The sequence below is a fragment of the Bombyx mori genome, chromosome 13 (genome assembly GCF_030269925.1).
Source record: "Bombyx mori chromosome 13, ASM3026992v2".
In the NCBI taxonomy this organism is placed as follows: domain Eukaryota; kingdom Metazoa; phylum Arthropoda; class Insecta; order Lepidoptera; family Bombycidae; genus Bombyx; species Bombyx mori.
In genome coordinates this window covers 14153162-14170867 of record NC_085119.1, presented here as the reverse complement: position 1 = coordinate 14170867, position 17706 = coordinate 14153162, and the positions used below count along the sequence as shown (strand labels likewise).

At 42.4% G+C, this 17706-nt stretch overlaps 1 protein-coding gene across 1 annotated transcript; it reads right to left on the bottom strand.

The window, feature by feature from the left end:
- Window positions 1-6594: 6594 nt before the first annotated feature.
- On the bottom strand, window positions 6595-8742 carry LOC119629387 (uncharacterized). The gene has a single exon (XM_038015070.1). The coding sequence runs from the start codon at window positions 8740-8742 to the stop codon at window positions 6595-6597; it is 2148 nt and encodes a 715-aa protein (XP_037870998.1).
- Window positions 8743-17706: the final 8964 nt, after the last annotated feature.

The following is a 17706-nucleotide window of genomic DNA, read 5'->3' as shown; positions in this document are numbered from 1 at the left end:
TCTTCTCAGGACGGAGGCTAGTTTTTGTGAATTGGCGGTAGTTCTTTTGACGTTCAACAAGTATGTACTTTCATTAATGTTGAATTTTTTTTTTTTGATTTGATTTGATTTGTAATGCCCTCCCAAATTGAACCTCTATTGTATTGTAAAACTCTCACATCTTTCAAAATCGAAATATTTTGTTAAATGTCAAAAAAAACGCAAGGAAATATAATAATTAACGGGTTTTAATCACACTGTCACCTGGTCCCAAACTATTAGTAGTCAGCTAGCTATGCCCCAGGCGTTCCTGACATCCTGGAGTGAAGTAAAACACTCCCTATCAGATAGGCAGTCTGTCTACAAAGATAACAGAAAAAATCCTGGCTTCTCTATACTACGAAAAGCGGAAACTGATATCAATACTTACAAACCGCTACATTTGTACATAATATGTATATGGCGTTTACCTATGAAATTGCCGTTTTACAAGACCATTTAAAATGTAATTTACGCATGGCTGTCAGTAAAATGTAAATTCAAATAAATTTTATTTGTTAAAATATGGATTTTAATATTAAAGTTCACTCATTTGATTATTAGTGAGTGTTTTGTTTTCACTACGCTAGTATCCTTTTTATCGATATGGAAACGATAAAAATACAAGTAATAATGGAATAAGAGTTGTGCCGTCTTAGCAATGCCGTCCGAACATCCCACAACATTATTTTTTACTTTTATAAAATTTTATGCGTAAATTTTTCTTATTTTAACAAAAAAATACAAAAAGGTATGCTCAAACGTACGACCAAGTTCATTTATTCCATATGTGTTACCTAATTAACAATTTACCAATGATTAATTAAGAAGTAGTAATGTGGAAGCAGCCTAAAGTGACCGCAGGCTCCTGTCACTGAGGTTCTACCGCTAGCTCTCCAACGGGTCTCGGTCAGAAGTAATTAAAACTTGCCCCCATTTATCTGCTGTGTTCGATGTTGCGTGTACACAACTACAGTTTTTGCTAATCGCTTCAACAACTTTTAATTGTACAGCGCCGTATAGTCCGCTTAGTGCGGCTCTGTTTCAATTAATCTGTACCATTAATTGTTCGATCGGTAATATTTTATGACTTAAAACTCTTGATGTTTCTGCGCTGTTCTGATGTTTCGTAAATCGGTAAAATCGAATGGGTTATGTATGATCATAAAAGTATATTTAGATAGATATTTTGGACTAGACCCCTCCATATATTGCTCGAAGTAAAGATTGGATATAACTAAAATTTTAAATTCGAAAATCCTCCGTCTCTTAATCGACTTTTTTATTGAGATGAATCGGTCAAAATCTCCCTGTCCCTCTGTCCTCTCTCAAAAACCGAACCTCGGATGAAGCAGAGCTCAAGCAGAAGCAAGAGGAGATGTTGATATCTAAGCAGTAAAAAAACTATACGATAAAGACAAGATCATTAAGCCTCACACAACGTATCTAATGAAAATCGCCAAAGAGCTGTGCATTCTGACCATCTACAGATCTACAGATGGAACTGCCTACAGATCTAGATTGCCTTAAACGACATTTAACGCTTTCCTGGTGAAACAAAATAAATAGAATATCAAATTAGTTCACAGAGCTCCAGATTGCAAGCTCCGAGGCAGATAAATCCTTCACACTTAAAACAACTCTAGCTTCGTGTCCAAATGAACGAATAAAATATGGAACTATGATTTTTAAAGACTACTAAATTTTGACGGAATATTTTGTTTCGTTTTTTTTTAATCCAAATGAATATTTACGTAAAGCCTTTGACGAGATATTAAAGAACAAAAAATAAAAAAATAGTAATTTTAGGTTCGTATGAATAGATATAATTTAATATAAATTATATCTATTATACTATAATATTAATAAATATAACACTAAAGATTACTTTCAACTATATTAATTATCCAAGTTTGTCCAACGACCTTACATTACAATTAATTAATATACATAGATCTCGTTTGCATCTTACTTAACTCAGATTTCATACGAAACGGCAATATCTTTCTTTGCTGTCTATCTAGACAACAACGAACCTGACGTAGACGTGAACGAATTCACGGCCAATACGAACTTCAATAGCCACTTAGCACTAGGTATATATGTCAAACTAGTATTTACATATAAGAACGCGAATGCCCCTAGCTAAAGCTCTCTATTGTATTCTATACATTATCTATATTCTTCTATTTATCTATTCTATCTATATTCTGTCCTGGTGAACAAGCAAGCACGCATGACTGCCTTGTGACAAAAATATGGTGGAGGAAGAATTATAGTGGTACTTACAAGTGAAGCACACCTTTTTATTTATTTATTGTTGGCTTTATTTATTGACAGTGTAGCACACTTTTTATTTATTTATTGCTGGACGAGCTCACAGCCCATTTGGTGGTAAGTGATTATTGGAACCCATAGACATCTAGAACGTAAATAACACCACAAGCGAGGTCGCTAGTTATCTATAAGACAAATCAAATCAAACTTTATTAGCTAAAACACGGTTTACAAAGTTGTTGCTAGTTATATACGACCGTCTGGTGTAGTGGTAAGTGATATGGTCACTACACAAGGGGGTCACGGGTTCGAATCCCGCCAAGGAAAGATATTTGTATGATAAATATAAATGTCTTTTCCAGGGTTATGGATGTATATTAAATATATGTATGTGTATAATAAAAATCTTACATTTATTTCCGTTATCTGGTACCTATAACACAAGTTCTTTACGAATTTATCACGGGATCAGTTAACGTGGCGTGATTGTTAGTAAATATTTATTTATTTAACATTTATTTATTTAATATTTATTAATTTTATAGAACAGCGTGTTTCTACCAGGTCGGCGAGCAAATACGTAAAAATGAAACAAATACAGTGAAATAACCAGTTCTGTTCGAATTTCGGCAAACCTACCAAATATGTAGAGCTACTATATTAAAAACGAACACAAACTCTATTTCCCTACACGTTGGTTCAACGGTAAACAAACTGAAAATATAATGTGAGAGATACGAAGTCTCGATTTTCCTCTAAATTCTCCGAGCTAGAAATACAGGATGTTCATGTCCGTCGAACCAAAATACTACGGACAAAAGGGGTGACGTTAGCTCAGTGGACATTGTGACGTCACGTTCGACCAGTTAAACGAACCATGTCATACCGTGCTCTGTATATTTTATTCACGTGTGGCGAGAAATAACAACGTAGTATTTTAGATGTGCACATTTGGCAAGATTAAGAAAATCGAATCAACCTAGTTGGGTTAGGTAGGATAAGGAAATTATTATAATTTGTAACGCCTTTCTTTTAGTGGTTTGGCTGTCCATTGGTATCTTCACTGGTTCCTGTACATGAGCAATGATGCTTACTTGCCATCAGATAATCTATAATCGGTAGATAATGGCAAAAAAAAGTACCTTTTTCTAGTAGTTTTAAATTTCTTTGCATTAAATCGATGGCTTCGGCGAGGGCACAATATGACGCGCACTATCAGTGTGGGAAAAGTTCTGGTGTTTTCCACAGAAGATACCCTACTCTTTATGTGCCTATGATGAACACAGGTGATTTTAATAAGTAACAATCTCATATTATTAATTCCCTTAACAAATCAAATTCCAATAGAAGGCTTTTATTGAGTTAAAAAAACCCAAAAAGGATGGAAAATAGCTTAGAAGCTTACGATTAGTCGACTATCTTTAGATTTTGAATAGGCACCTTCCAACTTTGTAGGGACGTATTGATTCGAATCAATACGTATCGATTGCTCCCCGGCCCTATAACTGGACACGTAAATTGATTAGACGGCATACAAAAGCGTTAAAACGAAAGGACCAGAGAACTTCGGAAATTGCAGACTGTCTAGGAAGGCCTCAGTCGCAAACCAAAGACTGTCTGTCCCCCGAGGTTTAATTAAGGTAAAAAGCGTACATCAATGAATTATTTGGCCATAACATAGAATACCGACATAAAGAACAAATTATTCTGATGGTAGGACGTCTTATAAGCCATCTATGGACCACCACCCCACCTATTTCTGCTGAGAAGCAGTAATGCGTTCCGGATTGAAAATTAAAACTCATGTCTCAATGGCGGCAGTTACGTTATCGGATGATGGATCTTGATGTAGCGTAATGGATGCATGCCAAAGCCGTTTATTAATATTTTGTGCCCAGAATGTTTTTACCACCAAAAATTTCATTTTGATTTACAAACCGTGTTTTTTTGTAAAGAACAACTATAATCATATTTAACATTAAAAACCATTTGAATATATGTATTGTCGATTGACTTTTCTAACATCAACACATGTAAAAACTCTGCGATCGATACTAAAAGATATTTGCAACGTAGCTGCACTGTAAATTCTAATATTCTGCTTGCAAGTTCAAAACAATATACCCATACAGCTTTAAAATCCAGCTGAAACAGCGCTAACATAAAAATATAGGTGTTATTTTACAGCAGCAAGTCCGTTGCGTCCCGCTAACGAACCAAGAGTTGTGGACGAACCATGTTTGCACAACATTGTCTGCGCTGGCTGGTGGAAACTAAAGGGTGTTTTGCACTAAACTTATAAATCAAATAGAACATATTAGAACTAATAAATTCTAATAAAAATTAAAAAAAAACGGTTAGGAAAATTTATATATACTTATAGCTATAAGCTTATAAAAATTAAAATTTGTTATTCGCTTTGAGAGTATAAAAACGCTAATAATTAAATTTTCACGTCAAAATAAATACCTTAAACTAGACTCAAACACAAAGACAAGAACGGGCAAGTTCAAAACACAAATATCTATCTATCTATCTATCAAGAAAAGGTACCGACTGGGAATAGACTCATACAGAAATCAGAGTCCACCACTAAATAATTCAATGAGGCGATTAATACAAAAAAAAATAGTCTTGCAAAGCGTGTGATTAAATTCTCACTAGTAATGAAAGGGTCTCAAACTAGATATCCCTTATTTTGTGAAGGACTCTTACTTAATAGGTGAAACATGTCCCTATAGCTAACTTTTCGGTTAGACCGGCCGACGAACGTAGCCAAAAAAAAGGTAAACATAACTCGAGTCTACAAATTTGATTGTGAGACATTTTTATTCGTTTTTACATGAAAACATTTTGAATTTGTAAATATTATTTTATATATGTTTCCTAAGTGAAAACATTGACAAATAATTAATAATCATATTTATTTGTTTGACGTGATAACGATTTATAAATCGATGAACAATGGCTGCACCCACGAAAAAGTGTCACGTTCCGCCTGAGCCTAAGCGTGCAAGCGAGAGCGCGGAACAAGAGACAGAGAGGCAAGATCGGCCCAAGCGTTGGCTTGTGACACATTTATCTCTCTTCTTACGTGACGTCAAAGCTAGCAGTTCGAATAGTTCTGCTACTGACGTTATCATTAAAACTATCGTCCGTAAACCGATTTTACAGATAACCATTATTTCAATTTCTAGTATATTATTTCCAGCCCAGTTAAGTTTTGTCCACAATTGTAATATTGTTCTGCCATAAATAAATACAAACTCTAACCACCTTTTATGTCTGATTTAGAAAAAACTTTCTACATTTTTAGGTTCCAATATATTGAAGATAATGACGCATTGTGTGAGATCCCTCCTTTACTGGTATGGGTGATAAAGGTACCTGACAGCGTCGCAGGGTCGCTTAACTACCTCGGAATGTTACCCTACAGAGATCTCGTGTAAAATACGGCTCTCGTCGAGATCATTTTCACTATGATCGGCTCGGTTTATTCGTTATATCTATTTATTTAATAAATGTATATACTAATGCCTTATACTTAACTATTCTATGTTGTAATCCCTATCGATACATATAACTTATTCTATGCTTAATCTATATGACGCGCCCGTATAAACAAAATACCCGGTCCTGAACACAGATAAATGCTGTTTGTTACATCGTTTCGGGACGCGGGCCGGGCGCGTGTTCATTTAAGTTAATATGCTAATCTTAAAACTATCGGGAATAATAAAGCAAAAGTGTATACTATTTATTTCAAAGCAACTTACGTTCTATTCTTAGTAAAATCTATGTGCACGTTATCTATATCCTTATCTATCTATATGCACTCTATATAATTTATCTATTTGTTATTTATCTATTTGTTATAACTCTATGTCTATGTACGTATCTATATAAATCTATTATTCTATTCTATATTCTATTATATTCTTCAACTTATTCTATAATTATGGGGCGACGCCGCTGTCGCCAACATCCTCCCCCTCGTGCGTAGCACCGACTCCTTGTCGTGGCGACTCTATGGGCGTGGGCTCGTCGCTCGTTGCAGGCACCAGCAGGATCATCTTGGAGGCAGGTCTCTCAAGCAGGCCGCCGCTCGTTCTGACGTTGACGGTTCGTACGCGGTTGTCGGGGCCTGGATAGGTGTGGACAACTTGCCCGCGTGGCCATGTGTTGCGTGGCAGCGTGGAGTCCACTATGAGGACGGTATCCCCACACTGCAAGTCCTCGCCAGCTGCTCTCCCGTCGATCTTCCTGGGCAGCAGCGTAGGCAGGTATTCCTTGACCCACCTACTCCAGAAGTGGTCTTCCATACGCTTCGCCACTCTCCATGTTCTTTTTGCCGGTCAGGTCTTCGTCTCTGTAGTCGCCGATGCTTGGAGCTCCGCAGGATCTCCCTATGAGGAAGTGGTTCGGCGTGAGTGCTTCTGACTCCCAACTCTCTTCCCTGGCGACGAGCGGTCTCGAATTGACGACGTGCTCCGCCTCCAACAGAAGAGTGTGCAGAACTTCTTCCCTCGGGTGTCTTTCCTTCAGTGTGACTGCCAGCGCGGTCTTCACGGACCGCACCAAACGTTCCCACGCGCCTCCCATGTTCGGCGCTCCTGGCGGGATGAACTTCCATTTTATGTTCATCTGAGCGGCCCGTGACACGACGTCTGCTTCCCTTGCATTCTCGATTGCCTGCTTGAGCTCCTTGTTGGCGCCGACGAAGTTAGTCCCATTGTCGCTGTAAATGACTTTGGGCATTCCTCGTCGGGCGGCCATCCTGCGCAGCGCTAACAGCATTGAGTCTGCCGTCAGTGACGCTGCTAGCTCCATGTGGACTGCTCTCGTGGTGAGGCATGTGAACAGCACGCCCCACCTCTTCTCGTGACGTCGTCCTACAGTCACCGTCATCGGCCCGAAGTAATCGACGGCAGCACAGGTGAACGGCGGCTCTCCATGTCGTAGCCGCTCTATCGGCAGGTCTCCGGTGGGCGGTAGTCGTGGTGTACTCCGATAGACCTTGCACCACTGGCATCGGACGGCCGTCGCTCGAATGATCGATCTTAGACCTAGGATCCAGTAGCGCTGCCGCACCTCGTTCATCACCGTTGCGTGGTTACCGTGCTGGAACGCCTCGTGATAGTGTTTGATCAATAATCTCGCTATCACGTGCTTCCCGTCCAGCACGATCGGTCGCTTGCAGCCTGCATCTATGTATTGCGCTGCGTCAATACGTCCGCGCAGGCGCAACAGGCCATCTTCCATCACGACGTCGAGCCGTCGCAACTTGGGGTGACGTTCGGGATCTTTTTCACCGAAGCTCTCTCCTTGGCTGCTTCTCAGTAGGATCTTCTCCGCCTTCTTCAAGTGGGGCGGATCGAGCGGCAGCCACGCTTCTGTAGGTGCTTCTGGAGTCCTTATCTTCCATGTTGATCGGGGCTGCTTCGCTCGCGTCGTCCTCCACGTGGGATCTTGCTGCTCCAATTGTCTGGACACGCAGGCGCTCTCCTTCCGGGGTCGACACAGCTCGATAAATTGGAGGACCCTGGCTGTTGCTCTCAATAACCTGACCCAGCTCGAGAATCTGTGCGGATCGGGCGTGGGTTGAGCGTCAGCGGTCCTCGCCGTGGCGACCAGGTAGGCCTCTTTCTCTTCTCCAGACGGTTCTTGCTTGAATGTTCGCGGCTTGGGCCAGCGCGATTCATCCCACATCAGGAACTCGGGTCCATTAAACCACCGATGCGTGTGGTCGAAATCCGCCGGCGCCTCTCTAGTTGCGTCGTCTGCTGGGTTCTGCGAGCCAGGCACCCATCGCCATTCTTGGGGCTTCGTTGACTCTTCTATCTCGGCGAGTCGGTGCGCAACGAAAGGTTTGAACGTGCGTGGGTCGGTCTTTATCCATGTCAGAACTGTACTGGAGTCAGTCCAGTACGTCCTTCTGCCGACCGCGATGTCCAATTCGTTCGCTATCGCCTGCGCCATCCTTGTCCCCAGCAGTGCAGCTTGCAGCTCCAGCCTTGGGATAGAGACTGGTCTCAGTGGGGTCACCCTGGCTTTCCCTGCTAGAAGCGTGACGCGGTAGGTGCTCTCGTCTGTCTTCTGACGCCAATAGACTGCACACGCGTAGGCCTTCTCGCTGGCGTCGGTGAACGTGTGCAGCTCCCCCTCAGTGTTACAGTACGAGAAGCACCTTGCTATTCGGAGGCCTTGCAACATGCGAAGGTTCTCCATATAACGTTTCCACGCCACCTCGTCCTTTTCCAGGATGACGTCGTCCCAGTCGATCCCGCTCCGCCAAATGCTCTGAATGAGCGCTTTCCCTTCTATTAGCACGGGTGATGCCAGCCCCATAGGGTCGAAGGTTGACATTACCGCGCTAGTCACTTCTCGTTTGGTCGGGGTTCGTGCTTCTACATCCTTTGGGTCTCGTGGATGTGTCCGGAATCCCATCTCGTCCGACTCGTAAAACCACCGCAGGCCCAGGGTCTTTTCTTCCTTCGACCCCAGCTCTATGTCTCCTGGGGTCGCACCGCCTGCGAGGCTCGCCAGAACGCAGTGCCTTCTATTGCCCGCGCGGCTTCTGGATATCGATGTCCGTAATCCTTGGCATTCTTATTTGTAACGAACGACGCCGTGCTCGGTGAACAGGCCGCTCCGAATATGACCGACGTCATTCTATACTCTTTGGAGCGGCCTCGCGTCGATCTTCTCTATAGAGGAATCTTGGGCTGTCGCGGTCCACGTCCCTGATCCTTATCTGCAGGAACCTCTCCTTGATGTCCGCGACAACCGTGACGAGCCTTTGCCGGAACCGCAACAACACTCCGAACAGGGATTGTAGGTCCAAGCTTCGAAGCGGCCGTCCTCGCGTCTCCGACCTCTGTCGTCCTCCTTCTCCAAGATGCCAAACGCCTTCGCCTCCATATCCATGCTCGGACACTTGGGTGCGACTCTATCGTGAAGTGCTCCTTCATCTGTCTGTCCAAGGCCTCTTCGCGCATCGATACATGGGCGCAGGTGAGGAAGTTGACCTCTTTTGCGTTATTGCCGTCGAGACCATGTAGCACCCATCCCAATTGGGTGAATGAGGCTACCGGCTGGTTCCTCTTGCCCCTGCGCGTCGTCTTGGAGGCGATGAGTCCCCAGTTGTCCTGCCCAATCAAGAGTTGGGGGGATTGTTCATCGTAACATAACTGGTCCACCAGGCTCCTCAGGTGCGCGTAGCCTTCGATGGTCTCTCTTTTCAGTCGCTGGGGTGCAAGGTTCAAGTCGTCCATGGTGCGCGCTCCGACGATCGACCTCTTCTGCCGCTGGTGAAGCCCTCGAACTCGGATGTTAAACTTCATCGAGTCCTTCTTGGTGAGGGTCTTCCCGCCCACGGTCTCGAGGCGGAGCGTCTCCTTGGGTCCCTTTAGGCCGATCTGCTTCGCCACGCTCGAGTCCAGGAGAGTTACCGTGGAGCCTTCGTCCAGCAGGGCCAGCACCGTCGTCGATCCCGATGGCCCGTACACTTCAACGGGCACCATCTTCAAGTACGCCCTGCTGATCTGTGTGCAGTTGATGGGAAGTCGCACGTTGTTCGCGATTTCCCTGTTCTCTGCTGGCTCCGTCTCCGGCTTCTCGTTGTGTAGCGAGTGGTGATGCCAGCGCTTGCACGTGCGGCATGGCGGTCGTTGACATGTTTGCTTCCGGTGCTTACCGTTGAGGCACTTGTAACATAGGCGCGACTCCTTAGCCATTCTCCATCGTTCCTGCACCGTAGCTCTCTCGTACCTCGGACAATCGTACAGCGGGTGCCCTTCCTTGCACTGCGGGCACGCCGGCTTGTCTATTATTACTCTGTCCGAAGTTGCACGCTCGGTGCAGTCGGTTGTGGCGTGCGTCGCCTGTCGCCTCGATGGTTGTCTTTTCGTTGCTACTTCAGCCACGGCGTGTGGCCCGCACCGGTCCGCCATCTTGTTCAGGAAGCCGCACATCGTGTTGAGGTCCGGGTCTCCTTCAGTTTTATCGATAATGTGGTCGTACCACCGGAACCTCAGGATGGTCGGCATCTTGTCGACGATGCTCTTCAGCAGTTCGGGCGACATCAAATATTGGGGTTTCCGCAGCCCCCTGATCGCTGCGACGGTATTGTTAACATTGCTCGCCAGTGAGCAAATGTCGTAGGCGGAGTCGCTTATCGTCGGAAGTCTTCGTATGCGGTCTAACTCCGCTAAGACTAAAGCGTCCGCCCTTCCATAGCACCGCCGCAGTGATTCCATTACTTCCTCCGGTGTGCTCTCGGAGTACAGCTGGCTGCGGACTCCTTCCCTGGCTTGTCCCTTCAGCGCTCTTCTCAGCCGCGCCATGTTTTGAGCGCTTGAGAAGAGTGGAGCGGTATCCTCGTAGACAGCCTTGAAGGCCACCCACTCCCTGCAGTCGCCTTCGAACGTCGGCAACTGGTGCATGTAGTCGGGTTGTGGTGGCAGCTCCTTGGTCGTTGCGCTCCTCACCGCTTCCACTATCGCCTTAGCCAGGTCCCTGTTGCTGCAATCTTCCATGTTGGCCTTGCTGACGGGGTGGTTCTCAATGTGCTCGCCTGCGTGCTCCTTGTCCATACTGCCCGCCGACGTCTGGACCCAGGCCCTGACCTGGTCCTCCCGGTCCTTTGGCTCTTCTATATTGGAATCATCGTCGTCTTCGCTTTCGGCCTGAATCAATTGCAGGCGGAGTCTGGCGGCTATGGTGGCTGCTTGTGCTTCTATCAATTCTTTTTCCGCCAGCTCCGCTCTCGCTGCCAGTTCCTTACGTCGTAGCGATTTCTTCGACGCGGGTCTATTTTTACCACGTGTCCGCGTCGTTGCCTCTTCAAGTTTTGTGTTCTGGGTCGTACCGGTCGCGGAGCTCTCGTATGTTTCGTACGACGTCGCTTCTGTTGCCTCCGGACTGGATTCTTGAACCGCAGGTTCGAGTGGCTGTTCCCTCGATGATCCCTTGTTGCTCCTGGTGATCGGCATCGTTGAATAATCGCTGTATCCGGCTCGAAGGACCAGCTGTTGGGTACGCAGCACGTCACCCGTATCAATAAGGCGAGTGACGTCAACCCGGGTTGGACGGGTTTATGAATCTTATAAGATTTCTTGAAATCCTATAAGACGCCGGATGCCCGTCTCGTGGCGATTATTCGTGTCGATCTGAAGCAGTCGATGTAGGGTCCTGAGGTGTACGATATCGTACAAGCTCACTCGAAATTAAAACTCAAAACTTTACTAATTAACGTAAACCGAGCCGACCGATCTGTCAATACAACCGAATTCAATAACCGACGATCTTTTCAATGGTCTTCGAGTCTTCAATAAATATCTTCGAGGCGCTGATGTCTTTACTCGTGCGTTTTTTTTGTAATCTTCGTTCGGAGGGTCGGCGGCCGGCGGTTGGCAGGTAGTCGGTCGAGGGTCGGTCGGTAGGTCGGCAGGTACCTGACAGCGTCGCAGGGTCGCTTAACTACCTCGGAATGTTACCCTACAGAGATCTCGTGTAAAATACGGCTCTCGTCGAGATCATTTTCACTATGATCGGCTCGGTTTATTCGTTATATCTATTTATTTAATAAATGTATATACTAATGCCTTATACTTAACTATTCTATGTTGTAATCCCTATCGATACATATAACTTATTCTATGCTTAATCTATATGACGCGCCCGTATAAACAAAATACCCGGTCCTGAACACAGATAAATGCTGTTTGTTACATCGTTTCGGGACGCGGGCCGGGCGCGTGTTCATTTAAGTTAATATGCTAATCTTAAAACTATCGGGAATAATAAAGCAAAAGTGTATACTATTTATTTCAAAGCAACTTACGTTCTATTCTTAGTAAAATCTATGTGCACGTTATCTATATCCTTATCTATCTATATGCACTCTATATAATTTATCTATTTGTTATTTATCTATTTGTTATAACTCTATGTCTATGTACGTATCTATATAAATCTATTATTCTATTCTATATTCTATTATATTCTTCAACTTATTCTATAATTATGGGGCGACGCCGCTGTCGCCAACACGATTGATCACATCAATTCTCTCAGATCACGTCTCAACAGGCTTATTGCCACAATCACCATAATACTTAATAAGTTTAATATAAAAACATTCAAGAAGATAATTATTGAAGTTTGAAGCTGACATTTAATTGAAAATTAGACTTCAATCAGTTTATATTTCAATATAGGCCAAATTTTGAACCAAATGAAAACGTGCCCGTGTTTTCTTAGTGGCACAAACATTAACAATAACCCAATTTGAACAATATCAAACCTTAACTAATATATTAAGTTAAGTCGACAAACTTTTGTATATAAGCCAATTAAAAAGTTAGCGTAGATGAAGGTCCAAAATAAAGTTTCTCAAGTTTGTTGCTTGTCGAGACATATTTGTTGCATGTTGTCTTGTCGACTAAGCCGTAGTAATATCGAGCAGTCTTTGTAGATACATAGAAATATGGCGCAAGCTGTAAGCGAGAGCTTTAATAAGCATGTAATTTCTCGAACTTATTTAAAAATAAATTATTCTATGAACAAGACTCTGTTGGTTTTCTATAATTGTTATACGAGACAGACTAGTATTTAATTCGGCATATCTGATGTGCCCATCATGCAATGCTACGGAATATGGTCAAGAGGGGGTAGGTTTTTTTATTGCATGGTTAGGCAGAAGTTGAGTGGTTACCGTCGCTCATGGACGTGGGCAATGCCAGGGGCAGGAGGACAAAAATTTCTTATATTTAATATAATTGATCTAAGTGTTGTGAGTATTATTCTGATATACGCAAATTAACTGTACCGGGTTGTTTTATTATAGAAATCGAATTCAATAAATCTTTTGGAACCACCAAACTGTTTACTGTTTTCGTTTCAATGAGAACGCGACTTGCACCATATCTTAGAAGTTTTCTCTATTGCCACAAACAATCAATGCCATTACTTCAAACAGTCGTACTTAACTTATTGTTTTCCGAGAAAATTCTCAATACTATATTCGTCTAATGGGTCTGTCTAATGGTTCCCAAACTTATACTTATTAATAATAATACTTTTAAATTTATTTTGTAAACACTCCACGGCCCGAACTTCGCACTTTTCTTGTTTCAGAATAGTAGTCAGACTTAGTCAGTCAAGTCATCGCTAACACATCTGTATCGATTCGTTCTTATGGTTATATGTATTGATTCAATGTTTTGTAATAATTAAATATGCTTTAACTGTGATACATGATAACAAAAACTGTACAACTTTAAAGTATTTTACCGTAAGCCGTAAAAGTACTGTAAGTAAAAGTAACCGTTTTACTGGTGGCAGGACAGGGGAGTCCGCACGGGTAGGTGCCACCATCCTGCCTATTTCTGCCGTGAAGCAGTAATGCGATTCGGTTTGAAGGATGGGGCAGCCGTTGTAACTATACTGAGACCTTGGAACTCATATCCCAAGATGGTAGGCGGCATTTACGTTGTGAATGTCTATGGGCTCCGGTAACCACTTAACATCAGGCGGGCTGTGAGCTTGTTCGCCCATGTATGCAATAAAAAAAAAAAGTAAGTTGGAAATTTAATTATGCCTAGCAACATGACTAGCGATAATTGGAAAAAATGCTATAATGTGTGTAAATGTATATTTTGTGTGATATACATCTATTGAGAAAAGAGCAAGACCACGGACCCCGTAGACTAAGCCCAGAGGCGTAAATCAAAGGAGCCTTATGCTCAGCAATGAATAAATGTGAACCAACCCTGATTCTTTGAGGAATCTTCTTAGCCGAATCAGTGGTTAAGTTATAGGGAATTAAAAGTTTCTGTAACGGCTTAGGTACTAGTACACTATTATTCTGGCTTGATTATTAACCACCAAATCAACGATGCGATCATAAACTTGAATGTAAAACAAATAAGCATACAATCACTGTGGCGAGTGGGCAAGTCAACTCGCACATCTCAACACAGCACCGAAATCATACGATTTTACGTCACATCAGGTGATCCGAATGCCGTGTGCAAAGACTGTTAAACCACGCCCCCTGCAACATGCCGCCGGCGCATCTTATTTGTCGAAGTGGTAAAGACACAAGATGGCCACGCTTTGATCTATTGTTCTTCAGGCGGAGGACATGTTGAAAGGGGCGGCAACTCCTGCGCAAATTATTAGTGACTATAAGTTATAGTTATAGTTTTGGTTTTGGTTTTCACTATAAATACGATTGTGCCGTAATTGTGCGACAGACCATCTGGAATACTTCAATCACTATTCTCCAAATTACACGTATGTAGAACGTAGTCCACATGAGAATCTCACGATTAGAATTCACGGTTAACAATGAAAACAGACTTGGACTAATTAATTGACCTAGAAACAACGCGTTTCAATCTATATTCAATCCTTAATTCTACTGGACATGGCTTGGGCGATCATCTGAAGAACTGGTAAAAACATTAGGTAGGATTAAAACACAGAGATTCGGAGAAGTAACTAAAAAGAATTATCGAAGCTGTCGAACGTGCTGAAGCAATTTAATTAAACTTTACTATTAAATAAATAATAACATTGCTTAATAAACGTCAGTTAAAAAAACTATATTAAAGGACACTTGTTAATATTGTAGATGTTGTACATGTGACTTTTAGTCTATTTTCTTGAGTTTAACTAAATATTTTTTTTTTATTGCTTAGATGGATGGACGAGCTCACAGCCCACCTAGTGTTAAGTGGTTACTGGAGCCCATAGACATCTACGACTTAAATGCACCACCCACCTTGAGATATAAGCTCTAAAGTCTCAAGTATAGTTACAACGGCTGCCCCACCCTTCAAACCGAAACGCGTTACTGCTTCACGGCAGAAATAGGCAGGGCGGTGGTACCTACCCGCGCGGACTCACAAGAGGTCCTACCACCATTAAAAAATTATTATAACCATTATAACCAGTGTATAAATAAATTTGACAGTAGCAAAATGAAACTCAATCAATTCTTGTAACGTTTTGATACGTAAAACAGTAAAATACCGACAACAGTGTATCAGAATCGTAAACCATTAGATCGCAATATTAAGTTCGTATCAGCAGCCATTGATGTAACAATAGAAACATAATATTCACGATGTGTTTGGATGGCTTCCAGGGGGATGTAGCGACTCGCAAACATAATCTACATGGTCTTGCTTGCGAGTTTATGGGTTGGCTCGAGGTAAGCAATCGTAACGTGCTCGTGACAGATTGATAGGGATCGAGCTTGCCTCTGAGGCAATGAGCGCTCCGAAAGTGAGCAAGCGTCTTTACCATCAGTGTCCTAGAATGTAACACATTAAAACGTGTTCTCTTGTATTATTCACATTTAAAAAACAAAGAGTTTCCGGGTTTCAGGAAAACAAAAAATCGCTAATCCTGATTATCTTAGTAAAGATAACGGGTCTAATTGTTTAAAATATTGAATTGTCATTGATCAATAAGAATGCCAAATTTCGAGTTAATCGAACGTTTTGAAGGGGTCAAAAATAATGTTCAAAGATTCCGTTACATACTAAAATAGATACTGACATAGGTATATACTAACATACGTGTGAAGCTAATAAAAGCGTATTAGAAGCCGAAAACTATAATTTGATTTGTCATTAAGAACTTTAAAATAATTTGTATAATTTTTTTAAGTGGTAACGCGAGCCCTCATCTTATATGAAATGTTTTATTTTAGTGTTTCTTCAGGCTTAAGTTCTCGAGTGGCGACCACGTACCGAAAGTCGTAGCGTGGGTAGGCCTCCCGTAAGGTGTACCGACGACCTATTGAAGCTTACGGGAATTCCCTAGAAGCCTATGTCCAGCAGTAGACTTCTGTAGTCTAATTTAAAAAAAAAAAGGCTAATGAATAGGATATAATATATTAGGTCTAAAGGTGTAACAATGATGGCATATAGGCCGTTTAAAATCTGTTAAAGTGTACAAGTGTAGGAATCTGAAACAATCGCTTCGTCTTTTCGTGTAATTGAGATAATCATTTTTTATATCATTACATTTCACATTTTATAAAACAGAGTTTAGGCCCTGAGTTTAGGCCTAGAGTTTAGGCCTTTTTTCAAACATAAAACAGAATTTACAAGTATTTGGCAGTATGGACTACGTTCCCTTTGTCTATCAAATAGATGAATCAAACATAAATCTAATATTCTCATGGCACTGACAGTAACATAAAACTGTACATAATAAATATAACCTATGTAGTACCATCAACTAAGAAACCTAAACACCTTGATCATTTCGTATGGCGCGAAAAACATGATTTCTACTTCACGAAACTGACACACAGATAATATATTCTATGAATAATTCAAACGTCAAACATCGGCTCGAATAGGATCCCGCCGTTCGCCTTGTCGTCAGCTACGGAAAAAAACTCAAGATAAAATATAAATATATTCAGTGAAAGTTGAGTGCGTTTATAGACTCCAACGGCTGTATATTCAAAACAACTGATTTATATTTTACTATTCAATTTCTTTTGGGTGTAAGTGTATTATTTCCAACGTTTCTGTGTCGAGTAAACTTAGCTTTGTTTTTGACATAGCTTTAGGGTTGTCATCCAACTCATCGAATTCGTCGAAGAATTCAACGTAAAACTTAACGCATACCATCAGCATGCTAAGTTGCTCCCTGGATCTTCTCAACCAAATGTTCACGACTGACTTCCACGTTGAAGGAATAACATTGCTGTAATAAAAATCAAACCCGCAAAATTATAATTTGCGTAATTACTGGTTGTAGGACTTCTTGTGAGTCCGCACGGGTAGGTACCACCACCCTGCCTATTGCTGCCGCGAAGTAGTAATCCGTTTCGGTTTGAAGGACGAGGCAGCCGTTGTAGCTATACTTGAGACCTTAGAACTCAGATCTCAAGGTGGGTGGCGTATTCACGTTGTACTCGTAGATGTCTATGGGCTCCGATAACCACTTAACACCAGGTGGGCTGTCAGCTCGTCCACCCATCTAAGCAATAAAAAATGGGAACTTGATATTCAGATTTGACAAGACTACGTGGATTCGGCCACCCACAATGAGACAAGTGACATCGAAGGCCCACAACGAGATGAATAATTGAATGTACCATTTTTATTGAGTTATATGCAATATGCAGAACGGATTTATACTTCAAATAGAGGCTGGGTAAACCACACGTAGTAGTAAGAACTCTCCAGAAAGGAGGATTCAACGGAGAGACTTGTCGTACAGGGTCGTGTAGAAGGCAGAATAACTCGAGGTCGATCCCCGTGGATTGACCTCATCACCAACACTACGAAAGCCATCTCAGTACAATGCGCAATGCCAGCGGTCGCCTCCAATGGAGGAGCATCGCTCAATATGCGGTTGCCTTGGATGCGAGTGGAG